Source organism: Hibiscus syriacus, unplaced genomic scaffold, assembly GCF_006381635.1.
Source record: "Hibiscus syriacus cultivar Baekdansim isolate YM2019G1 unplaced genomic scaffold, ASM638163v2 tig00110794_pilon, whole genome shotgun sequence".
In the NCBI taxonomy this organism is placed as follows: domain Eukaryota; kingdom Viridiplantae; phylum Streptophyta; class Magnoliopsida; order Malvales; family Malvaceae; genus Hibiscus; species Hibiscus syriacus.
In genome coordinates this window covers 1124518-1149636 of record NW_024062865.1, presented here as the reverse complement: position 1 = coordinate 1149636, position 25119 = coordinate 1124518, and the positions used below count along the sequence as shown (strand labels likewise).

At 34.1% G+C, this 25119-nt stretch overlaps 5 protein-coding genes and 1 pseudogene across 6 annotated transcripts in view; 4 read left to right on the top strand and 2 right to left on the bottom strand.

The window, feature by feature from the left end:
• LOC120141295 (piezo-type mechanosensitive ion channel homolog) overlaps positions 1–2396 on the top strand; it is a 30451-nt gene extending 28055 nt beyond the window's left edge. Inside the window, 3 exon segments of the mRNA XM_039156213.1 lie at positions 1727–1883; positions 1984–2128; positions 2261–2396. Coding sequence (XP_039012144.1) covers positions 1727–1883; positions 1984–2128; positions 2261–2396 — 438 coding nt within the window.
• Positions 2397–6625: 4229 nt separating this feature from the next.
• LOC120141294 lies at positions 6626–9006 on the top strand (annotated as a pseudogene).
• Positions 9007–10802: 1796 nt separating this feature from the next.
• LOC120141263 (receptor-like cytosolic serine/threonine-protein kinase RBK2) lies at positions 10803–12823 on the top strand. The gene is made up of 6 exons (XM_039156191.1): positions 10803–11257; positions 11337–11588; positions 11661–11895; positions 11982–12117; positions 12203–12352; positions 12445–12823. Exons 1-6 carry the CDS (start codon positions 10888–10890, stop codon positions 12565–12567), a joined length of 1266 nt encoding a protein of 421 aa, XP_039012122.1. The 5' UTR covers positions 10803–10887; the 3' UTR covers positions 12568–12823.
• Positions 12824–14101: 1278 nt separating this feature from the next.
• On the bottom strand, positions 14102–15417 carry LOC120141264 (tetraketide alpha-pyrone reductase 2-like). Its single transcript, XM_039156192.1, has 4 exons — positions 14916–15417; positions 14663–14825; positions 14401–14590; positions 14102–14312 (listed from the first exon to the last, which is right to left on the bottom strand). Exons 1-4 carry the CDS (start codon positions 15387–15389, stop codon positions 14165–14167), a joined length of 975 nt encoding a protein of 324 aa, XP_039012123.1. The 5' UTR covers positions 15390–15417; the 3' UTR covers positions 14102–14164.
• A 1546-nt stretch (positions 15418–16963) lies between these two features.
• LOC120141266 (histidine-containing phosphotransfer protein 5-like) lies at positions 16964–19180 on the top strand. Of its 2 annotated transcripts, none has more exons than XM_039156194.1 (6): positions 16964–17166; positions 17500–17634; positions 17715–17783; positions 18005–18076; positions 18650–18722; positions 18893–19180. In XM_039156194.1, exons 1-6 carry the CDS (start codon positions 17108–17110, stop codon positions 18941–18943), a joined length of 459 nt encoding a protein of 152 aa, XP_039012125.1. In that variant the 5' UTR covers positions 16964–17107; the 3' UTR covers positions 18944–19180. The 2 variants fall into 2 exon arrangements, with proteins under 2 accessions (XP_039012125.1, XP_039012124.1); XM_039156193.1 differs by having other exon boundaries at positions 16968–17166; positions 17500–17630.
• A 3971-nt stretch (positions 19181–23151) lies between these two features.
• On the bottom strand, positions 23152–24165 carry LOC120141292 (uncharacterized oxidoreductase YrpG-like). Its single transcript, XM_039156212.1, has 4 exons — positions 23996–24165; positions 23815–23914; positions 23613–23718; positions 23152–23313 (listed from the first exon to the last, which is right to left on the bottom strand). Exons 1-4 carry the CDS (start codon positions 24051–24053, stop codon positions 23152–23154), a joined length of 426 nt encoding a protein of 141 aa, XP_039012143.1. The 5' UTR covers positions 24054–24165.
• Between the last annotated feature and the right edge of the window lie 954 nt (positions 24166–25119).

Here is a 25119-nt window from a genome sequence, read left to right as displayed (position 1 = left end):
ATCATAACAATAATGATAGTAATATGAAAATATAATATAAACAAATAAAAAAAACAAAAACAAAAACAAATAAATATATAAACCAAATATAAAAGTATACATATAATGATAATTGGCTTATTAATAAACTATTAAAAACATACATATATACGTATAATGATAAAGTAAAAAAACTAAATAAAGATAATTACAATATATATATATATAGTAATAATACGCTTATAAGTAAAATATTTAAAAAAAGTATATATATATAAAAATAATAAATATAGTATTAAAAAATAACCAAATGAATATAAATAAAAAATATATATGTACATATAATAATAATAATATATAGTGTAAAAAAATCAATTGAAAATCATTTAAAAAAACATACTTATATATATTTATATAATGACAATAATGTAAATAATAAATAAATAAAAATATCTATATAATAAATAAAAGGACTAATATAAAGAAAAATAAAGATTGAGGCCAAATTTGAAAGACAATTAACGTCGATATTGCGTATTAGGGGGATAAAAAATGAACACGCCTCGAGATAGATCTAGGTTCGAAACTTCGAAACCCCACCCATTTTTGGTCGTTGGCGCAACCCACGTTTTGGGTTATTCGAACCAAATCTCAAGAAAAATAACGTGCACATGCGAGAAATGAACGAATAAAAAAAATGTTACCTTTTATTTCCTTTTCGAATCGTTTACAATAGTTTTGCCTTTGTATTTTCCGTGCGTTCCTCTGTATTTTGTCTGTAAATCGTGTGTCACAATAGTGAGTTACAATGGCTATTTATAGTGCTTGTGGATCCTATTTTTAGGAGTTTAAATCATAGTAGAACTCTATCCTATTTTTAGGAGTTTGAATCATAACAAAATTCTATCATATTTTTAGGAGTTTGAATCCTAGTAGGACGAAAAGATGTGTTGACAAAACTTAATTCGGTTGAAGCTCAAACTTGAACCTGAATCTTAAGTACATGAAAACCTTATACCGCATTTTAAGAAGAAAAATAACGTGCACATGCGAGAAATGAACGAATCAAAAAAATGCTACCTTTTATTTCATTTTCGAATCGTTTACAATAGTTTTGCCTTTGTATTTTTCGTGCGTTCCTCTGTATTTTGTCTGTAAATCGTGTGTCACAATAGTGAGTTACAATGGCTATTTATAGTGCTTGTGGATCCTATTTTTAGGAGTTTAAATCATAGTAGAACTCTATCTTATTTTTAGGAGTTTGAATCCTAACAAAATTCTATCATATTTTTAGGAGTTTGAATCCTAGTAGGACGAAAAGGTGTGTTGACAAAACTTAACTCGGTTGAAGCTCAAACTTGAACCTGAATCTTAAGTACATGAAAACCTTATACCGCATTTTAAGAAGAAAAAAATTAACACATAAATGTTAATATTATTGATAATTTAATTTGTTTTTTAAAATAAATTTTAATATATTATTTTTTTCGAGTTGCTCGTGAGCTTTTCGAATCGAGTATCAAGTAGCTAGTTTCTCCTCGTTAAGAACTCAAGTCGAGCTTGCACTCGAGTTAAGTCCATTCGAGTCGAGTATTTATTGAACTTCGATTGAGTCGATCTCGAGTAGCTCACGATCTATATCGTCTCATTTACAATCCCAGTGGAAAGACGCTGAATTATAGGAAGTTATTGTGAAATGTATAGAATTATTAGTAATCTGTTTTTGACACCAAACACAAATTTACAGGTAACTTCATGTGCTATTTCAGTGAGCGCAGATCTTGTTATCAATCGTGCAGCTTTCGAGTGGTGGTCGTTCCATGATCTCAATTCGTCTCATGTAAGGAACTGCGGAGGTTGGACTGGACCAATGGCCATTGTAGTATCCGAAGAAACACCTCCGCGTAAGTTCTAGAAAACCATCCGTATGTTGCATGTATATTCTAATAATAATATATTATGATTTTATTTATTGTATCAATTAATATTGCGATACAACATCAGAGGGCATTCTTGGAGACACGCTGAGCAAGTTCAGCATTTGGGGTCTCTACATTACTTTTGTGCTTGCTGTTGGTCGCTTTATCAGGCTTCAATGTTCCGACTTAAGAATGAGGATACCGTTTGAAAACCTACCTTCCTGCGACAGGTACTGTTTTAATTTATTTATCAAAATCAAAGATGCACCTTAAAAGGGTAGAAGGGTAGTGGATGAAGGCACAGAGAATTATTCCATTCATTTCTTATTTCCTTGATAGCGGCTGATTCGGTTTTGGTGTAGGTTGATAGCCATCTGCGAAAATATATATGCTGCAAGAGCAGAGGGTGAGCTTGGAGTAGAAGAAGTCCTTTACTGGACCCTAGTGAAGATTTATAGGTCACCTCACGTGCTGCTTGAGTTCACCAAACCCGACTAGGTTGTTGATATTGAATCCCTTCAGTTTTATTTGTGAAACTAGTTTTGACTAACAGTCTGACATGCTACAACCAATTGAAATGGTTTGTGATTCTTATTTGGTGGCCAAGAAAATCACCGATGGTCATAGATTTGTTCCCCATGCCGAAGAAACACAATGCTACGCTTTAGAGCATGAAGAACAGGCAATATGTTATGGAGTAGCAACTACAATCCATGTTCTTGCAGTATGTCATTTGCATAGTTTCAAATTTGGTCTGAGGAAGGCATCGTTACTTTCATATGAAGTAATGGTTTCTTTGGAGGAGTTTCTTTTGTTGGCCTTGTACATAAATATGCTCTTCTACAAATGAATACAATGATGCTATTGCTTTACAAATGTTGAAACCGTAGCTTATATGGGCAAATATTATTTTAGAACTTTATGCCTTGTTTAAACAAGTTAGCCGAGTTGAAGATGAAGCTGAATTCTTCAAAAATATCTGCACTTCGGAGATTGTCTAAGATTCTGATCCCAGTTCTGGTGCCAAGTGATGATTCTGACAAGTTAGTTAACAAACAGCCTGTAAGGGTTCTGCTGTTTTGTTTTCTGTTAATGTCTCCGTCCTCGGTACCCCACACTGTCTGAGCCACTGCAGCAGAACCATGTGATTATTCCAGCTTCGTGCACCATTAATGTTCTGATAAGATTTGCAGCTATGGACTACTTCAACTACCACTTTCTGAACAGGTTATTGTCACCATTGAAATTATATAACATACATGACTGAACGTAGGATTTAATATTCGGGAAGGAATTTCTAAAATTTTGAAGGACGATGAAAACATATTATTAATAAAAAAATATTTAAAATATATAATAATAATTTAAAATACTCAAGAGGGGATGAATATCATGTCCGTCCCTCAAACCGTACATACATGCCTATAGAGAGAGACAGACAGAGACACTCAATTATTGATGCTATACCAATATTGTCTTAACGGCAGTTGTAAAACCTCATCTTCTTTTCTGTCTATCAAATTTTATTTGATTTATTCTGGATAACTGGGAAGCAATAATTTTGAAAGGGGAGACAAGAATGACCTTTCAGGTAAGTTGAACTAAACAAAAACTACATTAATTATTAATTCCCCCTCTAAATCTACATATCATCACTCTGTTTAACGAAGATCAAATCCTTTTCATATTTACCAGCTCAAAGGGTTATCTGATGGAGCTTTCTTTCCTTCAAATCATCAACAAATATAACAATTTTAATTTTTTTGGGAAAAAAATATAAATAAAACATTACACGCTAAACTCAACTTCCAGATTTCCATATAATAAAACAGTATCTGATTCTCTTTCCTGGACAAAAAGATGGACTTATGTTAGTATTCCAAAGCTGATATTTAATATTTAATATTTTATTTAATTAAAATATCTTCCATTTATTAATAGCAACTAAAAATTAGAGAATAAAAGTAGGGTGTTGATGTGGCTATCTTTGGTTGACCTATTTATCCTCGTTTTACATTTTTATAGTTATCAAGTCAATAATTAACGATAAAATTAAACATAAATATAAGATGCCAATATTTTCAAATATAAAATTATATAAAATTTTCATGAGTATAATTTTGTTTTTAACGTATTTAAAGCAAAGTCAAATGAATGGAGGAGAATCTCCCAACAGCCAAAAGCCAAAAGCCAAAAAGCCCTGCAGGAAGAAGGTGTCAATGTCGAGAAGACAAGAAGGAAGTCAAGTATTTGACGTCTTTCGATGATAACAGTAAATCCCAGCTAGACTTACAGATTTACTCTTCTTTAAATATAATTATTCTTCACCTAAACCTTACAACGCTATTCATTTCTTTATTTCATACTTCTCGTGGATGCCATTTCGTCACTTTCCATCACAATTTCTTATTATTTTGTTTTTATATCCATGCCATGCAGGATGAAGCTTATATTGCTTGCTAGCTTAAATACTTAAGTTTGCTTCAATGGTCAAATTATGATTTCGGTCCTTTACCATATTCAAATCCGTAATTTTATAAAAATCAATTGTCGGATCATCGATTCTCAATTCAATTGAATCATTAATTTAATAAAAAAAATTCAAGAATTTAGCAACTTTTTATCTTAATTTTTATTTTAAAATGGTTCAACATAATTCACATATTTTCAGGTTTCTCCCCACCATTTTTGACAACCATGCAAATATGCATATGCAATTGAATTTTGTAAAATTTGGTCTTGTTAGTTTGAATAGTTAATTATCTACTTAAATTTTCTTATGCATCCAACTCATTATGCTTCTATGATTTTTTTTATTGGAATGGTTGTTTTAAGAAAATTTCATGTCAGCATTTTAATCAAAATATTAATTGAATTAATTGTTTAAATTAATTAATAATATTGTAGGGAAAAAAAGGAATGAATCATGTCAAATGTATGTGAATTAAATCTCAAATTTTTTAGCCATTAAGAGGACCAAAACTATAGTTTAATCTTTACAATAACCGATCCATTAAAAAAAAAGGAGGTATCATCTTTCATTGTATCGAAATTATTATAAAAAACATTTTAAGTTAGAAGTAACATAAAATATTACCTGATTCATTAACATTTTCGATTGAACTTAAAATGTTATTTATAAAATATTATACTTTTTAATAACATTTTAGATAAAGTCTATTTTCCTCTTTTCTAATCTTAAATCAGATGTTTTAGACTTTCGCTCTTCCTTTAGGCTCCGTTTGTAAATTGAATGGAATGAGAGTTTTGTTAGAAATTAAACTTGATTTCTAAATACTGAAAAGTTATTAAAGTGACCCCACACAAATATTATAAAATTGCAGCAATGATGAAGTTACAATATGTTTAATTATTAAGCAAAGTTCAAGGCGGCAGAATGTTGTAGAATAGTTGAAAAGTTAAAAAAATGATGAATTGACAAGCTTGGCAATTAAGAAAAAGAGTTTTGACAAGGGAAGTAAAGTTTGCTTTGATATAATCATGTCCACGTGAAGGATTGAAAAGGCAGCAACTATAATACTTAATTATTAAAGAATTATAAGGCGGCAAGTTTTAGACGGTTTATTACATATCTATATATATAGGTGTTTAGCTTAATATGGAATATGTAATACAAATGAGAAAAAATATGATTGAAAGCTCAGAAAAGCTAGAGAGAATTTGAGAGCTTAGCAAATCATAGAATATCGATGTTGTTTTTGTAAACTAACCGCAACTAATGTCGTAGTATTGTAATATTGAGGTAGTGTCGTTATAACGTATTTTACCTTGCATTAATAATATTTCGAGTTATATAAATTATTGAGTGTCCACTCGCACTTCCAACAAGTTTTAGACGCCTGATTTCGAGTGACGTGGCTTTCCAACCAAGAATTCTATTATTAATTACATAATGATAGGAGTTGTTGGCTGCCTCTTTGCATTATTTAATATTTCATTTTATAAATTGATGTATCACACTTAAATTTAAAGTTAGTTCGTGAATTTTAATTTTGCGTAATTTATAATATTATTAATTATTTAATTAATAATTAATAATTTTAATTAAATATTGAAGAGATTACTATTTTTTTTCTTAATTCGAGATAATGTTTTAAGAAAAAGATAAGGATAATAATGTTAATACAGTTTCAAATGTTCATAGATATTCTATTTGTTTTTCTAAGTTTAGATAACGTACATCCGAATATGATTGAATTTTGATATTTTATGTATTATTCATAAATAGATAAACTGAATCTTAAATTTAAATATAATAAAAACACTAGAATCTTAATTTGATAAAAAAAATATATTGTAAGATGCATTAGTTGTATAATTAAAAATACCCACAAAAGAATTTTTCGAATTTATAATATTTTTTGTTATTTTAATGAATGTAATTTAAAGACACTTAACAACTTTCCAAAGTTGTAAAGATTTTTCACTTCACTTGCCAAAATATATATATTAAATTAAAAAGACTCCTAAATTGCATTTCTTTTTTGGGAGAGCAGTTGGCAATGTTTCCTTACCCTCCTCACTGTATTGGAAGCAAAAAGTCACATTCAACACTTGTTTTACTGCCACGTGTCAGAATGCCCTTTCCTGGAAGTCACCTTCTTCTTTTCCACTCCTAACAGAAACCAGCCAGCCATGTTTTATAATTTAATCTTTGCTTTGCTGCCGTGAAACTGTGTTTTCTTTCTTTCTTTCTAACTCTTTGAAAACTCCTCTGCAACTTTTTCTTCTCACATGCAATCTTCAGAAGCTTTACAGCCCATTTTGTTCACCACCCACTTCTCCGCCATGCTCAACTCAAACTCCTCAACAAGAAAATCAAGCGTTTGTGTTCCTGCCTCCGGTGGCCGGTTCGCCGCCTGTCCAGGTCTATCATCGTCAACAAAAGGCTTCGTAAATCAGACCCCAAGGCTCGAACCGATAATGGTTCTTCCAAAGTTCAGCAAGATGGCCAACTGGGCGGTCAAAACTCGTCGAGGCCCATACGTATAGCGACTTTCAATGTTTCCCTGTTTTCTATGGCCCCCGAAATGCCTATAGCATACAAGTCTTCGAGTTTAGATTATGAAAATGGTGGTTTTCCGGATGGTAGGCGCTCAAAGTCTACGAGTGATCGACCAAAAGGTATACTGAAACAATCTCCCCTGCATCCGAATTCCCTGAACGACAAGGAGAATCTCTCCCGGCAGCAAAAATATGCGAAATCCAGGCTAAGGGTGTCGATCAATTTACCGGACAACGAGAAATCTTTGTTGCGGAATCGGCAACTGAGCTTTGCAGAAGAACGTAAAAAGGATGGTTCTTCAAGTAGAACTTGGAGAGGCAAAGGTCCGTTGAGATCAGCAGTGATTTTTTCTGAAGACATGGGGAACGCGGTCGATGGTTCCGAGAGTTTTAGAAGCCGAAAGACGGTGCTTGAAGTGCTGAGGGAGTTGGATGCTGATATATTAGCTCTGCAAGATGTGAAAGCAGAGGAAGAGAAAGCAATGAAGCCTTTGTCTGATTTAGCTGCAGCTTTGGGGATGAACTATGTGTTTCCGAGAGCTGGGCACCGGAATACGGCAACGCCGTGCTTTCCAAGTGGCCAATCAAGCGGTGGAAAGTGCAGAAGATCTTTGATGATACAGATTTCAGATCAGTCTTCTCTTTTCTCCATTAAGATTCATATTAAGGAATCATCATTCTATAATTGCAGGCTTCTTCTCATCAGAGATAACTTCCTGGAAATTTTATCATTCCAAGTAATATTCAATCTTACTTGCGTGTGGGAAATCTGGGAATGGTGCATGTCACCAAACACGCAGTTTTTGGCTTTATTTTTTTCTTGTGGGAAAATGATTAAATTATGAAAAAGATCAGTAGTTAAAATATAGCTGTTAGTAGTACTTGAAAGTGGAGAAGGTATGGTATACACTGTTGAGCTTTATTTTTTGTTTGTTTCAGTGGAAAACAAAATCATGATTTGGAAGTATATCAATTGAAGTTAGGTAAGAGGATTGCTGTTGTATATGCAATATCAGTAGGCTTTGTTAATAAATCATTAAACATACTGAAAAGGACTAATGAAACACAATGGAAAGAGACTCTTAAATGTATGAAGTTCTTTCTTTGTTAGCTATGAACAAAGCCTGGGATTTTCGATGACAGGAATGTCCTAAAGGCAACTATCAATGTACCCGAGACTGGAGAAGTAGACTTCCATTGCACACACCTTGATCATCTTGATGAGAACTGGCGTATGAAACAGATGAACGCTATAATTCAATCAAGTGATGGTCCACACATTTTAGCCGGAGGCCTCAATTCCTCGGAAGAAACAGATTACTCAAACGAAAGGTGGATGGATATCGTAAAGGTATATATATTTTATGCAGAAATTTTCCTGAACATTATCGAAGTTTCTGAAGATCAAACAATATACCGATGCTAAGGACTTTGCAGGGGAATGTGAGCTTGTGGTCGTGAATCGTGATTGCCAAAGGCCAAAGTATGAAACCATTCTCTTTGAACTTTTTGATTATAATCCGTTCATTGACATGACATGAAAGTTGCTTCAATTCGATGCAGGTGTACAGGGAACGTGTAAGTACTGGACTAGGGTAGATTACATACTGGCATCACCGAATTCACCATACAAGTTTGTTCCGGGGTCGTATTCGGTCCTGTCATCAAAAGGGACCTCAGATCATCACATAGTAAAAGTTGATATGATAAAAGTAAATGATAATGTTGAAGAAAATGTCCACAGAAAGCTACGGCAACCGAAGCAGAAGCAGAAAGTTATAAAGATTACAAAAAACAGTTCCCCATCAAAATGCATGTGGAGAACACATACTACATGAGATGAAATTGACTTCCATTTTTATTCTTTTACCCTTTGTTATTAACTCTAGGGAGCAGATGATTTTGAATCTGCATCCAACTGTTCTTTGTATACCATTGACAGCTTAAAACAGAAACTAAAGGGTGACGTCTGGTATGAAATTTATTTGTATAGTTATTGAAAAGATAACTGATATAGTTTAAAGAATTCGAGTGCTTCTCCTTTGGTTTCCACAGTTTCCCATACTACAAAGGCTATCGAGTGCTTTTTACATCATCGGTTCGCCTTATTTACCTTTCCAAGATTAAGCTCTTTAAAAAAAAACAAACCCTCTTCATAATCTATACTTCATGTTATTGAGTGTATTTTACTTTATATTTGACTGATAATTAAGAAATGAAAACTTTGACCAGATAAGGGCTTCAACTTGCAAGATCTTGAATGAGCTTAGGCTCGAAAATCTAAGTTTGTAATTAAGACAGTTGTTTCACAAATATTGTTGATCTACTCTTGGATACTGCGGTGCAGAAGAACTGCCTCTTATGGGCTCATGTGCTTCTCATTTCCCTTTTCTGGCACAGCAAATTCAGTCGAACTGTCTTCGGCGATCATCAAGTTATGCCTCCTCGGTCCATGTGATGCAGGTCCGGGTAACTCTGATGGTGCACTATTGTCACTTTCCAATAACAAGAAGCACATGGCTGAAGCGAAATAAGTATCATAGAAAGTATGTGCACAAAGAGCATCTGTTCTGCAGCATTCCACCTATACTCTGTTAAACATCATGTGATTGGCTTTTGCAAAAATACCACTTTCTAATGTTCAAAAGAACAAATTTACGAAGAATAGAAGCCATCGTCGAACAGATACATTTGCATCGATGCCATATACATCCTTTAGTTTGGTATATGGTAATATTCAAATTATGCAGAAGCAACAAAATTTGCAGAAAGTTACTAATTCAGCAACTAGGTTTAGAAAGCAAATTCTTGCAATAGCCTGTTACACTCCATGCCACATGGGTTGGCAAAAACATGTTATACATGAAAAATTTTCAAGAAACACGGTATCATTTGATTGATGTTCTAAAGAAAGTTGCCATACTGTACACCATTAAATACGAGTAAAATGTGGCACTATTTATAAATTTATATACTATGTTCTATATCATTTGAGTTGAAATGAAACTAGCTTGAGTGTAAATCTATTGTATTTTTACAACATCGGATGCAATTCTGAACTTCTGAAGCACCATTGGAGAGCTAAATGATCCTGTTATGTTAGGTTGTGCTGATCAAAAATTTCTATTCAAAAAAGCCTGAACTTGTCCCTTCCTCCTTACTGCTAGAATGAGTACTTCCATAAGTAAATGTCCGATAGCCAGCAGAACTGAATAAAAATTTAAATCAAATTTATTGAGTAAAATAAAATTTATTAATTTTCTTAATTTAAAATGATTTAATTGGATTCGATGGGTCCCAATTCGTATATTATTTATGACCATAGGCATTTGGCTATCTTTTGTGAAAAATAATGATAAAATTGTTACGGATGCAGCAAGGGACTTGATTTCTTAGCAAATCAGCAGTTTAAACGTAAGACCCAACAACCAAAGGCAACAGCAACAAGTTTTCTGCTTTTGCATCTCAATCAAACCCACTTCCCAAAATTTCTACTATTAATTTATAATTTACTCTCATTGCCCTTATCATAACTCTTACAAAACAAGCAAAATCATATACGTTTATTACCAGGAAAAAAAAACACAAATATGTGGTATAAAAAGCAGTTGTAGCTGTATTGGTATGATTACTTATAATGATTGTCTCTTGATTTGAAGGTAAAGTGTCTCTTCCGCTAATCATTTCTTTCATCTAATTAAGTTCTTAATACGTTATTTTTTATTAAGTAAAAAATATTATATTTTTAAGATAAATATTAAAGTTTAAAATCACATAAAATATAATAACGAGTATTTCTATGACTCGTCAATTATATTATAGTATACTGCAAAAGAAACCATCTTTACATGTTTATATAGTTCGCAAGTAGGAAAACAGAGTACTCTGTTTTTTTGTCTTCCTGGTTTCTTTGCAGTGATACTTCAAAAAAAATGGAACTTTGTTATAGTTTTCCTCTTTAGATATGCATAAGAAAGTTGATTCATGTTCTCCAACATGTGTTCTTGAGGAATTATTCAGGACCGAAGAATTCGAAACCAGTTGTTCATCCAAACCACCCACCACAGGCTCAGCAAATGACCAGAGGTCGAAGCAAACTTCTCGATGGCACGGATTCGCACAATTACTCGGTTTTAGATCAAAGAAACCATTACCCAATTTTCACACTCTTGGATCTTTCAGACTCTCATTAAGGAGAAGCAGTAGTGTAAGAGAAAACGTCACTGTTTCACCAGATTTCCTACCCAACAACACCAGTTCATATAACCTCAAGTCTCCAGGGAAAGTTTTCACTCTTTCCGAGCTTGAAATTGCCACCAAAAACTTCGGCGCTGGTCAGTAATTTGTACAACGTTTCATTTTCCGATTTGATTTAATTATGTTTCTGAATTTGATTTGCCTTTCTTTTTGCAGAAAATCTTATAGGCAAAGGGGGTTATGCTGAAGTTTACAAGGGGAGTTTACAAAATGGGAAGCTTGTTGCCATTAAACGTCTAACGAAAGGCACACCCGATGATATAATAGGGGATTTCTTATCGGAGCTTGGAATAATGGCTCACGTGAACCATCCCAACACTGCTAAGTTAATCGGCTATGGAATCGAAGGCAGAATGCATCTCGTCCTCGAGTTGTCTCCGAATGGAAGCTTGGCTTCTCTTCTTTATGGTTAGTTTGTTCATGATTTCAATCAGCCAGGCTCACCAATCTAAGCAAACATATGTGTTTAAATTCTTACAGGTTCAAAGACCAAACTGAAATGGGACATCAGGTTTAAGATTGCTCAAGGCACAGCCGAAGGTTTAAGGTATCTTCACGAGGGGTGTAAGAGAAGAATCATCCACAGAGATATCAAAGCTGCAAATATTTTGCTCACAAACAACTTTGAACCTCAGATTTGTGATTTTGGACTTGCGAAATGGCTACCGGAAAACTGGACTCACCACACTGTTTCCAAATTCGAAGGCACATTCGGGTACGTATGCCTTTAAACTAACTACCCTTTATTTGCCATCATCTAATTCATTAGAGATTACATGTTTCATGCATTTGTTTTGGCAGCTATCTGGCCCCGGAGTACTTGATGCATGGCATAGTCGATGAGAAAACCGATGTTTTCTCCTTCGGTGTACTGTTGCTCGAACTAGTCACCGGACGCCGAGCTCTGGATTACTCTCAGCAAAGCCTGGTATTGTGGGTACGTCTTTTTATCAACATTTTAAAGCTAGATATCAAAGTAGGCAGATTATAAATTCATTATGCATTTTTTTTATTCTTTATAGGCAAAACCCTTGTTAAGAAATAATGAAATACGAGAGCTAATCGATCCTGCCATTGGAGAAGAATACGATTCACGACAAATGAACCTTGTTCTCTTGGCTGCTTCTTTATGCATTCATCACTCCTCGGTTCGACGCCCTCGAATGAATCAGGTTATGTTAAGGAAGTTCGTAACCGAATCGACCCAAACCGTATTTTCGATTCGATTCTAACCGATAGTGCTTTGAATATGAATGTTTTGCAGGTTGTACAGCTTCTTAATGGCAACCTCAATAGCTTAAAGAGCATGAGAAAATGTCGGATCCCATTCTTCAGAAAAGCTCTCCATGAAGAGACATTGAGTGCAGAAGGCTCGGCCAAGAGTTGAGGTTATCTGGATTTGGGAAGATCAAGGTGTGGTCCAAGCAAATGTATGCCATGGAAAAAGTTATGACATCAGAAAACATAGCGACATCAAAAGGACAAATGCTGCAAAAGAGACATGGAGAACCACAGAGAAAAGAAGAGGGGGGGGAACATCGAATGTCGGTGTCTTGGAAGACGTGTACATGAAAAAGGGAATATTGGGGAACAAAAGTATAGTATATCCCATGGTTAAGTCAATTTTGTTGGAGGGAGAAATGTCAGAAGTAAGAACCATTGTCTCTCTCTCTCTTTTCTTCTTCTTTCTTTTCATGTAAGTTTATGACAAAAGTCGTTTAGCATACCTCTAAACATCAAATGAATCCTTAGATTGGGCATGTAGATCATGTTTTAGTGAAGGCAATCTTTAAAATTAGTTGGTAAAAACATTTTCTTTTCTAAAAAAGGTATTCCTTTTAGAACATATTTTCTACATGAAACCATATAAACATCTTTGCAAAGGTACAAAAATAATAAATTTCGATCATAATAAGTAAAATTAAGCAACACAAAGTACTAAGATAATACATACAAGCCACAAGTGAAATGAAGCAATACAAAATACAAATCAGATAGCATAAGTTAAAGTAAAACTAGACCCAACTCGATGTGTATAAAGGGCAGGACCGACCCAATACATGTGCCAGATGGGCGACGGCCCAAGCCAGCATGTAGGGGCATGGGCATCAATTTTATGCTGGTGGCGCATTATATTTTGATTACAGGTGTTAGTGCCTCAAATAGACCCCTTGACAGACCAGTAAATTTTGGAAGTTTGTAACTTGAAACAATCATGTCAGCAAGCTGAAGATGCCCTTTCGCAAGGCATGGAGAAACTCCAGGAAACTGTGTCTGCAACTTTAGCATATGGTCAAATGGGACTCATTGGACCGGCCCTGATAAAGGGACTCGCATTTGCTCCAAATTCAATAAGTTTTGACTTGATCTAATTTTAAAGAGTCGAGTTTTTTATTTGAAATTTTCAGTTTAGATCCTTTATATATTTAGGAATAATTGTTATAATATTTGTTCAATTTTTTAATCATCGACAATGCACATACGTCCTGCAGACGCAATTGCTCGAACCCATAACCTCAAGGGAGAACAACATTTCTTTAACTACTAATATCACTTGATGAGTTCAACAAAAACTTTATTGTATATATATGAAAAAAACTTATAAAGTATGCTCATCGTCAACTTTAGATATTTATTGTGTCACGAGACACGAAACATTTTTCGATAATCCTGATGAACAAAAAATTCAGATAGAGTGAAAGTAAAAAAAAACGTAAGATAACTAAAACATATATAAAAATATTTTAAATATATAATGCTAACAATGACCGAGTATTCTTTAAAAGCTTTTTATACTAAAGTCTTGTAACAAGATGTAGTTGGTTCGCTAAAACTTTTGCATAGCAGTAAGGAACCAATTATATATATCAAACTGCATAATTAGTTTCATTTGGCATAAGAACATTATTTTGATACCTCTGATTGGAATAAGTAAAAAGAAAAGCAAGCTCCGGGATATATATATATGATGAGGACAATGGAAATTAACTTGACAGAAAGCCTTTGTCTTGGAAACTCTTGATACAATCATCAAACATTTCAGGAATGGATTTGAACGGCGGGAACCCCAACTGTTGTATCTTGCTCGTGTCCATGCTATGTGCACAGTTGTCACCTTCTTGACTGCTACACCTGCAGATATGGAATTGTTTTTCATTAATGGTACATGTATATATTCTTGAGAAACACGAAAACATTAGATTCATATTTTTTCACTAACACGTTTTCGAAAGGATAGGAAGGATATTTGGCCATCAGCATGTCAAGGATCTGCCTCCAATGAGCAACCGAGCTAGAGCATATCAGCCTGCCTGAGGCTTTGCTTTCCTCCATAGCTAAGATGTGAGCAGCAACCACATCGTCTATGTGCACAAACCCTACTGTGGTGTTCGGGTATTCACCTCTCAAACCTGATAAAAAAAAACATGTCTATGAGACATTTTAGATTATGTCGGTAGTCCTTATACATTTAGAAACATGACCTTTAACTGTAGCCAGTATCAAGAGCAGAGTACTGGTGGGGTGTGGAGCAAGCAAGGGGCCAACCACGAACGATGGGTTCACCACCACCATGTCGATCCCGGTATCTTTTGCTGCTCTCCACGCTTCTTTTTCCGCCACAGTCTTTGCGTATGCGTAGAACAGCTGCGGGGGAAGCAACCAAGGGTTTCATTTAATCATAATTACATAAATGTAACACAAAGTTAAAGATGATTACGATTAAATCCCAAATACATTGTAACGCTTGCAATACTCCGGCTCGCTCCAGTGCGACTCATCGAGGGATGTAATCTGCTGTTTCTGCACGTCAAAACGGTACCGTATCGAAGAGCAGGATGAGGTGAGCACCACACGTTTCACGCTGCCGGCTTTCGAACACGATATCAAAACATTCAACGTCCCCTTCACGCACGGATCAATCAGATTTGCCTGAATGTTTTCATCGTACGGGACAAGAACGGGAGATGCGGCGTGGAAAACACCTACGACGCCGCGAATCGCGTCGTCGAAGCTTCCTTCCTCCGTCAGATCAGCTCTCATGATCTTCAGCCTCTCCTTGGCTCCCGCCAATTTCCTCAGGAAACCAACCTTTTCCTCATCCCCTGGGTCTCGCACCGTGGTGCGCACGAAGCAACCTTTCTCCAGCAAGGACTTCACCAAATAAGCACCGATGAATCCTGTCCCGCCTGTTACACAATACTCCGCCATCTTCTTGTTCTTTCCTGTTCGCTCCCTTGAGTTTCAACTTGTTATTTCTACGATGACTAAAGTATATATGGTGGTAGCTGAATTGTCATGCGCTGTGCATTTCAACTTCTTTATTTTCATCGTCATGTTATTCTTGGAAAAGGGGGGGGGATACAAGTAGATGCTTCATTCAATCTGCAAGACAGATAGAGACGGAGGTTCATTAAATTAATTTTCCCTTCAAGATTTGATGTGACAATATCAATTTCTTTATATAGTTTGGGCTCTCTTGAATTAAGTATCTTGTTTTTATCATATTCTTATATTTTTGTAATAACACGATGCTTTCTTTAAATATAAAAATATTATTTATTCAGAAACTAATATCAGGTTCTTAGTCTTACTAACAGACTGCCAATTCTGTTATTAACACTTTTGTTTGAATATTTTAATCAATTGATGACATATTAAATTATTACTAATTTGAATTATTTTTGAAATATAAGTATACATTAATTAAAAAATACTAAATTAATTCAAAATTTTAATTTAGTATTTTAATATTAATTTAGATATTAAATAAAAAAGAAAAAATATGTATAAAACATTGGAACAAATTGGGTTTGGGTTCATCTAACCACGTCTTCATCATATCAAAAGCATGTAACCGATCCGTTATCCAATAACATTGGAATTGGATCTAATGTCCAAAAAATGAACATGGGCTGCTGTTTTCTTCTCTTGCTATAATGTTTTAAGGGTAAACTACATGTATAACCATTAAACTGTTTTTTTTAGATCACATCATATTTCACTGACGATTAACAGTTAACATAAAAACAAAGTAAATTTATATAATTATATATTCAAGTTTAATTAATTACATATCCTATTATTTTCATCTTTAGATTTGTCTCTAAGCTTTTCTTCCTTGCACGCTCTCCTTCTTTTCTTCTTTAATTGGCACGCTACCACATTAATTATTGTGCTGGTCCCAATCCGCTGATTTTACTTATTTTTCTTTTACTTTTTATATTATATCTTTCTTGTTATTTTTAATTTCTAATAATTTTGATTTTTTGGTAAATTTTTTTCAACCTTTTAGAATGTTTTTAGGTTTTTATTAGTTATTTGGCTGATTTTTTTTTATTTTTTTAGAGTTTGAATCAACAGCGTCTCGACTGATCAAAATATTATTTATTTATTATTATTTTTATTTCCTTACTTTAGATTTTCAGATTGAATTTAGATATACTATTTACATTTTTAACTAGTTTTCTCACTATATTCGACTTTGATTTACAGTTGTTAGTAGTCTTCTGATTTCTATTATAGTTTATTTTTTAATACAATTAAATTTATCTGTATCTATCTATTATTCAAATTTTTTTATATAATTTTTTTGTCTGATCCTTATAATATATATTTAACTCTTCATAATGATAATCATATGTGTAACTATACAAGATTCAACATTTTCATTAGGTTACCCAAAGTTTAAAGCAGAGCCACTCATTAGCCTTTCCGTTTTTTAAAAAGATCATTAAATAAAAAAATTGGATTTTGTAATAATTAATTAATTCAAAAGTCGGCTATCTTCTGGTTTTATTAGTGTTTACATCGCATTTTTGTTTGGTCTCTATTCTGTAAGATCCGTGTTCTAGTCTCTGTTTTTGAGTGTTTATCATTGAACTGCTTAAAAAAAATACAAAAACAGGGGAGAGGCTTGGCCACCATGGATGTTGTCAATCAGATGCAGAGACAGTTTGTTGACTACTCTACATCATTACACCGTGAGGTCGATTTACTGTCTGTTTTGCCTTTTTTGCTTAGATTTCATCAATTGATTTTGTCTTTTCAGTAAAATCTCATGATGGGTCTTGGTTTTTTAAGCCTTTGATTGTTTCCCGGGAAAAAAAGGTGGAATTTTTGTTATAACAAAAGCCAAATGTAGTGGGGACTTATCATGTTGGTTTTCCCTGGGATAATAAATCTGTTCCCTTGAAAAAGGGGAAACTTTTGTTTTTTATAATTACTTTTAACTGTTCTTTTATTCTTTTTTTTTTTTTTGTATTTTCTAGAGGGATTTGGGGAGGTTTTGTGATCATGGGTTGCTGTTGTATTTGAGCAGGGAATTTTGGATGATCAATTTACTCAGCTCCAAAAACTGCAAGATGAAAACAGCCCTGATTTTGTGGTTGAGGTTGCTTCTCTCTTCTTTGAAGATTGTGAGAAGCTTATTAACAATATGGCCAGAGCTTTGTGAGTTTTTTATTTTTTATTTTTTGGTTCTGTTTCCAAAAGTATGAAAACAGTTAGTAACTGGGATCTTCTCCTCCTCTTCAGAGAGCAACAAGGGGTTGATTTCAAGCAAGTAGATGCTAGTGTCCATCAGCTAAAGGGTAGTAGTTCCAGGTATTCATATATGCATGTGTTATATATGTATTCCCTTGATTTGTCTAATTGACTTGTTAGAATAGCATTGGGATATTTCAATCTGAGTATTCCGATGATCGTTGTAGAAAATCAAATAGTTGTTTCATTGTTTGATGTAGAGATTGAAATGTATTTATTTAGCTATATATACTCGTTAGTTCGGGAGTTTCTTATCAATGTTTCTGATTCAATGGTAATAGCATAGGTGCAGTGCAAGTTAAAAACGTATGCATCGCCTTCAGAAGTTTTTGCGAGGCCCAAAACCGAGAAGGGTGAGTTTTGCTTTCGTTTATATCTTCCTATTATTATTTATATAATCGCTTGAACCGCTGAATTAACGTACCACCCTCCGAACTTGAACTTTTTTAGCAAAATGCCCTAATTTTTGTCAGCTACCATAGAATGTATGATGCTTTTCTATACTGAGGATTTGATTGGATGAACAAATATGCAATGTTTGTGCAACAGTGTACATTCAATCATATCACCTGGGTAATTTAGTTGTGGGCGTAGATGAAAATAAGATTCTTAGGGAGGGATACCTTTTTTCTGTGAAACATCAAGCTCCCATGCTTGGAAAAGAGAAAGCGAACTAATTTAAGCACCGTCCTTGAGTGCAAATAGCATTTCCGTTTTGCTTAGCCAAGTATTCAAGTTTCTATCAATCACAATGGTACTTTTGCAAGTTGTCACACTTGATCCCTTTTGTAAAATTGAACAAAGATGATAATTTTCGCCCACCTTGCTGATGTGATTTGTATGTTTTCGCTTCTTGCTCCCTTAAATCGTACGATGAACGGAGGGAGGAGCCTTGCTAGACTTTTTACTTAATAATGTTGGGACAGGTGCTTGAGATGCCTGCAGCAGGTGACTCACGAATACTCCCTACTGAAGAACAAGCTTCAAACCTTATTCAGGGTAAGTATAAGAAAATGCCGGTAATAGTACCAGGTATCTTCCTGCATGGCTTCGTTTATGCAAGAAGAGATTCCCAGGTTTCATGAAAGTGCATATTCCTTCAAGTCGAGTTTATGGTTTCCATCTCCAACAGTACGTTTAACCGGATTCTTTCCTGGTTTTTTTTCCAGCTGGAGCAACAAATCCTTGCAGCAGGCGGTTCAATTCCAGTGATCGAATAAATCATCACTCATATCGTTCCTCGTAGTAGAACAAAGGAAAAGTAAACAGTCGCTATTGCAGACAACATTTTCAGATAAGGTTTTCTAGTTATTGATTGTAACATTGCTATATATATATAACTGAAGGATTTAGATTTGTCTGTAAAGCCTGTATGAGGTTAGAGTAATGCTGTGAATCAACTGCAAAAGCATAAATGTGGTAGTTTTCTTTGTTGGCTAATGTCGAGATTTCGAACACGGTAGGTTGTGCTTTGTTTTTGTATTATTGCCTATTTTAGTCAATTCCTCTAGAAAATCTTCATATTGGTTTGTTGGGACATATTGATAGAATAATTGTTGGTGATCAAGTTAAAATTACAATTAACACCTCGTGTGGTTGATATCTTTCTATACTACTTGTAGTGACACGTACTAGTGTGTGTGGGGTATTGGCTCACCAAAGATTGTGCTTACTTTTGAAACTCTCAAAGTTTTGAGATTTTTGTGTGAATGTTCTTCTTTTTTTCAAAACAGTTTATCATCGCCGTCGATTTTATTGTCCTTCGCAAATCGCGACATGAGTGTAACTCCCACTCGTTCGTCATTCGGCTCTCGTCATAAAATTCTCTTTCATCACAAGAAATCTTTGTCGTTTCGGTGAGTTTTACTTTCCTTAACCTTTTCGTCTTCAATCCAAACCAAAGTTCAACATCAACCTTCATTGGACCAACTCAACTTTACCAGCACTCCAAACGCTCCATGAACAAATCTAAGCCACACCCTTGCACCCCCTCTCTCCTATCTCCGAGCGATTTAAACTTCGATAGTCTCTCATCATACACCGCGTCTAGTCTGAGTGTGCACACACTCCATCTGACCAAATCCAAGCCCCCTTATTGTATAGTCACCAATTAGAACCTTATAACCCCTTTGGAACTCCAAACTAAAACCCTAAATCCGTACACCTAAAAAGCATTAAAATCTCAAACTGTTACTGAGGACTAAAATTGAAACCATAAAAGGTAGGGGTAAAAAATAGAATATGTGAGCTTTTGAAGATTAAAATTATTTTTATATTATGTCGCATTATTATTTCTGTTAAGTTAATAGTTAAATCCAACAGTGGGCGACCAATACAAAAATAAAAATAAAACGTAATGTTATGTATGATTTTTAGAAAAATATATAGTTGGGTGACCAAAACTAATATGCATATATAGTTGGGTGATTAAGTAGGTAGTTTACTATTTTTTCATTTTTTTAATATTTTTTTCTAAGTGGCTGCCAACCTTTCACTTTCATACAATTTTCTTTACCACGTGTTCTTTTATCTTATATGTTTTTCTCTCAATTTAGTGCTTATCTTACGAATAAATGGCACTCCTTTTCAATTCCACATTTCGGGCTTATCTATTTTCCTTGTATTTATCTCATTTGTCTTCTAACGATTCTTTTTTTTATTATTAATATAAAATGAGTATAAAATAATATACATTTAAAAACTCTTAATCGATTGATATTGAAAATATATAATCTTAGTACATATGATGTACAAATTTAAGACCTCAAATAATAAAAATAATAATTCCTTCCATCTAGTTACCACCCACAATTGTTTGGAAGGTGTGGTCGAGATGGTGTGCCATATGGAACCTTCAGCTAGTTTACCCGGGCGATGTTCGGTCTTTCATCTCTTTCTGGGAGGGAGTCCCAACTTACAAATCCAGTAAACCTATTTGGTATCTTTTGGTCTATTTGGCTCCAAAAGAATGAAATTATCTTTAGCAACTGTAGTTTGTCCGAGGAGAAGTTGTTTGAATTAGTTGTTTTGAGAATAGGTTGCTGGTGTAGGTGGAAATGGCCTGAACCTTTCTTGTCAACCTTTGACTTCTGTAGGAACACCGTTTCTTTTAGGAGGTAATGACTCCAGCGTTTATGATGCAATAGAGCTGCTTTTGTGTGGATTGTGCATGTTGTGTTCCCTGTTGCAATGTTCTTGTTTCTTCTGCGGGACTTATTTCTTGTTGAGTCCTGGATGCGGGTGTTTCTTCCAGGGTGGGGTAAGCGCTTCGGATATGGGTGCCGAATGTTTATAGTGTATGGCGCGGGTATGAAGGTTGAGATATCGGTGTCATTTGTCTGTTAAAAGCTGCTATTGGAGCCTATGTGGGAGGAAAATCCCGTTCTGCTCCTCCGGCCCAGCGTTTTTTCCTCGTGTGCGGTTGTTAATGGGAAGGTGCTGCGTTTTGCTGGTTGCAATTGTGAGTTTTAGAAGGGTGTGCAGCAGTTTACTGTGAGGCTGGGTTTTTAGGGAATTTGCTATGATGGTATTGATTTGTGTTGGAACTCTTGTGTGCATTGGACAATCCATGTGGGTATTGCCAGTCAAGCCGCTGAATCTGTTGTGTTGGGTGCTGCAGCTTTACTATTGTGTCTTTGGGTAATAATCGTGTGTGGGGCGTAGGAGTTTCTGCTAGTGTTGTAAATCGAATGTTCAATCTTTTACTCGGGTGGGGTACTCTGTTTCCTACATTAGGGAAATTTTTTAACGATACTTTCTTATGTTCGAACTTTGTATGGTTTTTGTTTGAATTCATACAGTACCTTTTTTTTAAAAAAAAGTTACCACCCACAATTGTTTGGGTTAGAATTCATTACAAGTTTATGTCTTATACAATTATCTTAATTATTGTATTATAAAAGAGATATTTTAATGCATGAATTAATTTATCTCAGTGGATAAAGGAATCAGTGATGTTTTTAGAGATTATGGGTTCGAGCATTAGCGACTACAAGGGTGATTGAATGTTCATTATCAAATGGTTGAAAATATTTAGAACAAATAGTACTTTATAATCACTTTTTTTTGGTGAATTGAAGAGAAGCATATTACATTATGATCTTTATATATAGGGACCTTAGCTTAATAAAAAAATATTTTAATTTCTATATATTTAAAAAAATAAATAATTTAATTAAAATATTAAACTTGTACCAACAACCAATTGGTCTAATAAGAGGAGACACTAGATCTCTTAAACAAGGCGTTTGAAGGTCGTTCATGCCTTTGCAGTACTTGATTCAGATTAGTCGATTAATAATTCATAAACTGAAGGTTATAAAAAAAATATTAAATCTATAATAACTTAGGTTAAATATTTTATGATGAATTTTCTATTATTTTTCAATTAAATTCCAGTTATCTTTATTAATAGTTTATTAGTATTTGTTCATAAATTTTTGTTTAAAATCTTTAAACACTTATTAAATTTAAATACACAAATAGTCACATATTCTTAATATTATTTTCAACTTGTTCGTCTTTTGTGTATCATTGACCATTGCTTGAAACCTTTGTTGCAATCTTGTAAATATATTTTTCCTATAATTTTTGTATTTTTAATATGTTAGATTGTATGACTAGTGTATTCTTCAATTTAGATAAATCTAATTTAAACAAATCTTAATCTCTCTTAATTTTTTAGTCTTCCTTATTATAATAAAATAAACTACAATCCATAAGGTAATATAGAATGTATGATTTATGTATTATATTTGTGTGATTGTAAAAATTATTTCAATGTTGAATTTTTTACTTGTAATTATAATATTATAATAAGTGAAGATGCCAAAATTTTAAGTTATAATAGAATTAATTTTGCATTTAAATACCATAAGTTTTTTAAAAGAGATTAGTTAGATCGAATTCAAAATTAAGAGGAAACTAAAGAGTGTATAAACGAACATGACCCAAAATTTTATGTTCATTTAATAAATTAACATAGGTGTATTTGATTCGTTTATGTTCACAGACAAACTCGTTAATCGAATCGTTTACAAGTTCATTAGTCCAGTTCTTTTCTTTTTATTCTTTTATATTTTAAATATTAGTGAAGGTATAGCCTAAATTGAACACATGGTGAATTTGAAATTCAAATCGGTGGAAACCCCGAACAATCGGGAGGAATTGTGTTCTCGGGTGTCTATGGGTGGTTTTTGCATCAGGTTGTTGTCTCCAAACCCTTGAGAGGGCTCTGAGAGAGCCTTGTGTTGCTTAGCCGGTTAAATTGGGCGGAGAGGCTAGGTGGTTCACCCTTGGTAGATTTGGGGTAGAGTGTCATGGACCCAATGGTACATTTCTTAGGGAGAATGGGAACCATACTACCATTGGGCCCGTGACTCCCCACCCAAATTTACCAGGGGTGAACTATCATGGCTCTCTATCTAATTCAACCGGGTGAACCACATGAGACACTCCCAGAATCCTCCAAGGGCCAGGAGGATAAAATCCCAATGCTAAAACAGCACATAGACACCCCCAAGAACACAATTCCTTCCGATTGTTGGGAGTTCCGACTGACAGCACAGAGATCTATCAACACACTGTAATCCTTGCGAAAGCACAGATTGACAGATGAAAAGATCTATTGTGAGCTAAAGGGGTGTCAATCATAAAAATGCATTTCATCTCAATTTAAACTTATTCTATCCTGGCTTGAAATGTGTACATGACTTTGGAAGATTTCCGCATGCAGAATCTAAAGTGGAATTTCTTACTACTATTGTTATGAAGCCAGAACGCACTTTTCAAGGCAAAGTAAGATGGTTCAAATATCGAATGGGCAACGGTTAATAAGAAGACATCAATGATCAACCACTAACATCTGATAAGGCAAGAAAAATAGCTAACCTTGGTAGAAATGACAACACGATCACGGGAGATATTCCTCTGTCTAACCCACCGACCAAAGTATTCCTCACTTTTCCTTGAGTCCCAGCACTGAGGAACTGGGTACCTGCATTTACAAAACAGAACACGAACATAATTACACCAACATTTAGAAGCCAAAAACCCAGAATGAATTTGAGATGAAGCGTGGAAGAAAGTTTACATTTCGGCAGAGTCGAAGAAGTTGATTCCGGCTTCAAAAGCTTGATCGAGAAGACGAAATGACTGAGGAAGAGAGTTCTGCTCCCCAAAAGTCATTGTTCCTGATGATAAAACCAAGAGAGAATTAGAGGGTTCCAATTTGTAGGATAAGTGGTGGCGGCAGAAGAGAATAGTTATGGAACCTAAACAGAGCCTTGAAACTGTCAAATTAGGAGCAATGTTGAAGAGAGGAACGGACATTACTCCTGATGTAAACAAAATCCCTATAAAAATGGCGGGAAATTTCTCCGTTTCACGAAATATACGATAGGATAATGAGGCTTCCTGCTCTGCAGCCAACTTCCGTGATGTGATTTTTCCCCCTCCTTTAATACCAGGGTCTTTTTGAGAAGAGCTAATTGCACATATGTCCCTAAACTATGATCCTTATTTTAATTTGGTTAAACTTCTTAAAATTCTAATTTCATACTCAAACTATGCTTTCATTTCAAATTAGTTTCCGAACTTCTAAACATATCAAATTCATCCCCAAACTATAACCCTCATTCTATATTGATCCCCAAACTTTTAAATATTATAATTTCAACTTTGAAGATTTGAATGATTTAGGGGGATATTATGAAAAGTTCAGAATTTTGGGACTAATTTAGAATAAAGATCATAGTTTGGGCATGAATTTGAAATGTTCAAAATTTTAGAGACCAATTTAGAATGGTAGTCATAATTTAGGAATGAAATTAAAATATTCAAAAGTTTATAGACAAATTTAGAACAAGAGTCATAGTTTGGGGATGTACGTTGCATTTACTCTACTGAGAATTTAAACTCGAGATACATCTCTATGTGCATAAAATCGAATTAGATACTTCAATTAAACGGATTTTTTATTAAATAAATATTTCTCACATTAAATTATTTTATTTTTAAATTAAATCAATTAAACATACATCTAGAATTTATCACATAAACATTTTATCTGATTTAAATTTCTAAAATAATCATCCAAACTAATTAAATCAATTTAATTAATACATTGATTTTATTAAACTAAATTAATTTGGTAAATTTAACGGATTATCTACTCACCCCACCTACGATTCCTTTATCTCTGGCATGCAATCCCTATCTATGTTGTGCTTAAAAAATAGCTTTATATCAAAGAAAAGCTGATTTGAAGGAAGAAACAACTATTATACGTTGAGCACCAAGTTGATATTTTCCCCTCAAAATCTTGTTTGTCTAGGAACTTTTTTTACATCAATAGAAAACTTGATGATGAGAGAGACGCAATTCACTTACGTGTAAA

Excerpts from the sequence above, each read along its gene's own strand:
- LOC120141264 (XM_039156192.1), bottom strand. The coding sequence starts at position 15,389 with ATGGCGGAGTATTGTGTAACAGGCGGGACAGGATTCATCGGTGCTTAT. Across the intron at positions 14,591-14,662 it reads GATACTGGCTACAGTTAAAG|GTTTGAGAGGTGAATACCCG; the intron begins GTCATGTTTCTA and ends TTTTTTTATCAG. Across the intron at positions 14,313-14,400 it reads TCCTATCCTTTCGAAAACGT|GTGTAGCAGTCAAGAAGGTG; the intron begins GTTAGTGAAAAA and ends CCATATCTGCAG.
- LOC120141292 (XM_039156212.1), bottom strand. The coding sequence starts at position 24,053 with ATGTCCGTTCCTCTCTTCAACATTGCTCCTAATTTGACAGTTTCAAGG. Across the intron at positions 23,719-23,814 it reads TTCTTCGACTCTGCCGAAAT|GTACCCAGTTCCTCAGTGCT; the intron begins GTAAACTTTCTT and ends TTGTAAATGCAG. Across the intron at positions 23,314-23,612 it reads GTGTTGTCATTTCTACCAAG|GATTACAGTGTGTTGATAGA; the intron begins GTTAGCTATTTT and ends TGCTTTCGCAAG.
- LOC120141266 (XM_039156194.1), top strand. The coding sequence starts at position 17,108 with ATGTTGTCAATCAGATGCAGAGACAGTTTGTTGACTACTCTACATCAT. Across the intron at positions 17,167-17,499 it reads CTACATCATTACACCGTGAG|GGAATTTTGGATGATCAATT; the intron begins GTCGATTTACTG and ends GTATTTGAGCAG. Across the intron at positions 18,723-18,892 it reads AGCTTCAAACCTTATTCAGG|CTGGAGCAACAAATCCTTGC; the intron begins GTAAGTATAAGA and ends TTTTTTTTCCAG.
- LOC120141263 (XM_039156191.1), top strand. The coding sequence starts at position 10,888 with ATGCATAAGAAAGTTGATTCATGTTCTCCAACATGTGTTCTTGAGGAA. Across the intron at positions 11,589-11,660 it reads CTTGGCTTCTCTTCTTTATG|GTTCAAAGACCAAACTGAAA; the intron begins GTTAGTTTGTTC and ends AAATTCTTACAG. Across the intron at positions 12,353-12,444 it reads GACGCCCTCGAATGAATCAG|GTTGTACAGCTTCTTAATGG; the intron begins GTTATGTTAAGG and ends AATGTTTTGCAG.